At 43.1% G+C, this 949-nt stretch overlaps 1 protein-coding gene across 1 annotated transcript; it reads right to left on the minus strand.

Moving 5' to 3' along the window:
• Window positions 1-5: 5 nt before the first annotated feature.
• LOC105808920 (olfactory receptor 10R2) lies at window positions 6-814 on the minus strand (the record flags this gene model as incomplete). Its single annotated transcript, XM_012642683.1, has 1 exon — window positions 6-814. A coding segment is annotated over exon 1 (801 nt), but the record flags the coding sequence as incomplete, so codon positions are not given.
• Window positions 815-949: the final 135 nt, after the last annotated feature.

Here is a 949-nt window from a genome sequence, read left to right on the forward strand (position 1 = left end):
CCATAGTGAACAATAACAACAGTGAGGTGAGAGGCACAGGTGGAAAAGGCTTTCCTTCTGCCCTCCGCTGAGGGGATCTTCAGGATAGTCCTCAGAATGCAGAGATAAGAAACACAGATAAAGAAAAAGGGAACCACAAGTACAAGAACCCCACAGATAAATATGACAAATTCATTAACATCCGTATTGGTACAAGCTAGACGTATGACTGGTGAGATGTCACAGAAGTAATGGTTGACCTTGTTGGCACTACAGAAAGGGAGGCTGAAAACTAAATTTACTACTGTAAGGGAGGCCAAGAAGCCTCCAATCCCACAAGCAGCTGCCAGTTTTCCACACACCTGCCAATTCATAAGAATGGGGTAATGCAGGGGACGACAAATGGCAGCATAGCGATCATAACCCATCAAGCCCAATAACAGGCAGTTGGTGATAGCAAAACCAAGGAAGAAGAACATTTGAATGGCGCAACAGATGAAGGAGATTGTCCTGGCCACAGAAAGTAGATTGATGAGCATCTTGGGTAGGATGACAAAGGTGTAGAAGGTCTCAGATGTTGAAAGAATGCCAAGGAAGAAGTACATGGGTGTGTGGAGGCTTTGATCCAGGTGGATGACACTGATAATAGTGACATTGCCACTAATAATGACTAGATACAGAAAGAGAAAGACCACAAAGAGGGTGAGCTGAATTTCACCAAGGCTTGAAAAACCCAACAACAGGAACTCAGTGACCATGGTAAAATTTTCTGCCAAGACCTGTAGAGAAGAGAGAAAGAAGTAAAACATATTTAGGTACATGGACATAAGAATCTGGGATAGTCTCTGGAGGCAACAGGGAAGAGTCTTGCCTTTTACTTGCCTTTTCCAGTTTCTAGTGACTTCTCACATTAATTGATTCATGGTCCCTTTCCTCCATCTTCAAAGTCAACAGAGTTACATTTCTTTCT

Source organism: Propithecus coquereli, unplaced genomic scaffold, assembly GCF_000956105.1.
Source record: "Propithecus coquereli isolate 6110/MARCELLA unplaced genomic scaffold, Pcoq_1.0 Scaffold18330, whole genome shotgun sequence".
NCBI lineage: Eukaryota > Metazoa > Chordata > Mammalia > Primates > Indriidae > Propithecus > Propithecus coquereli.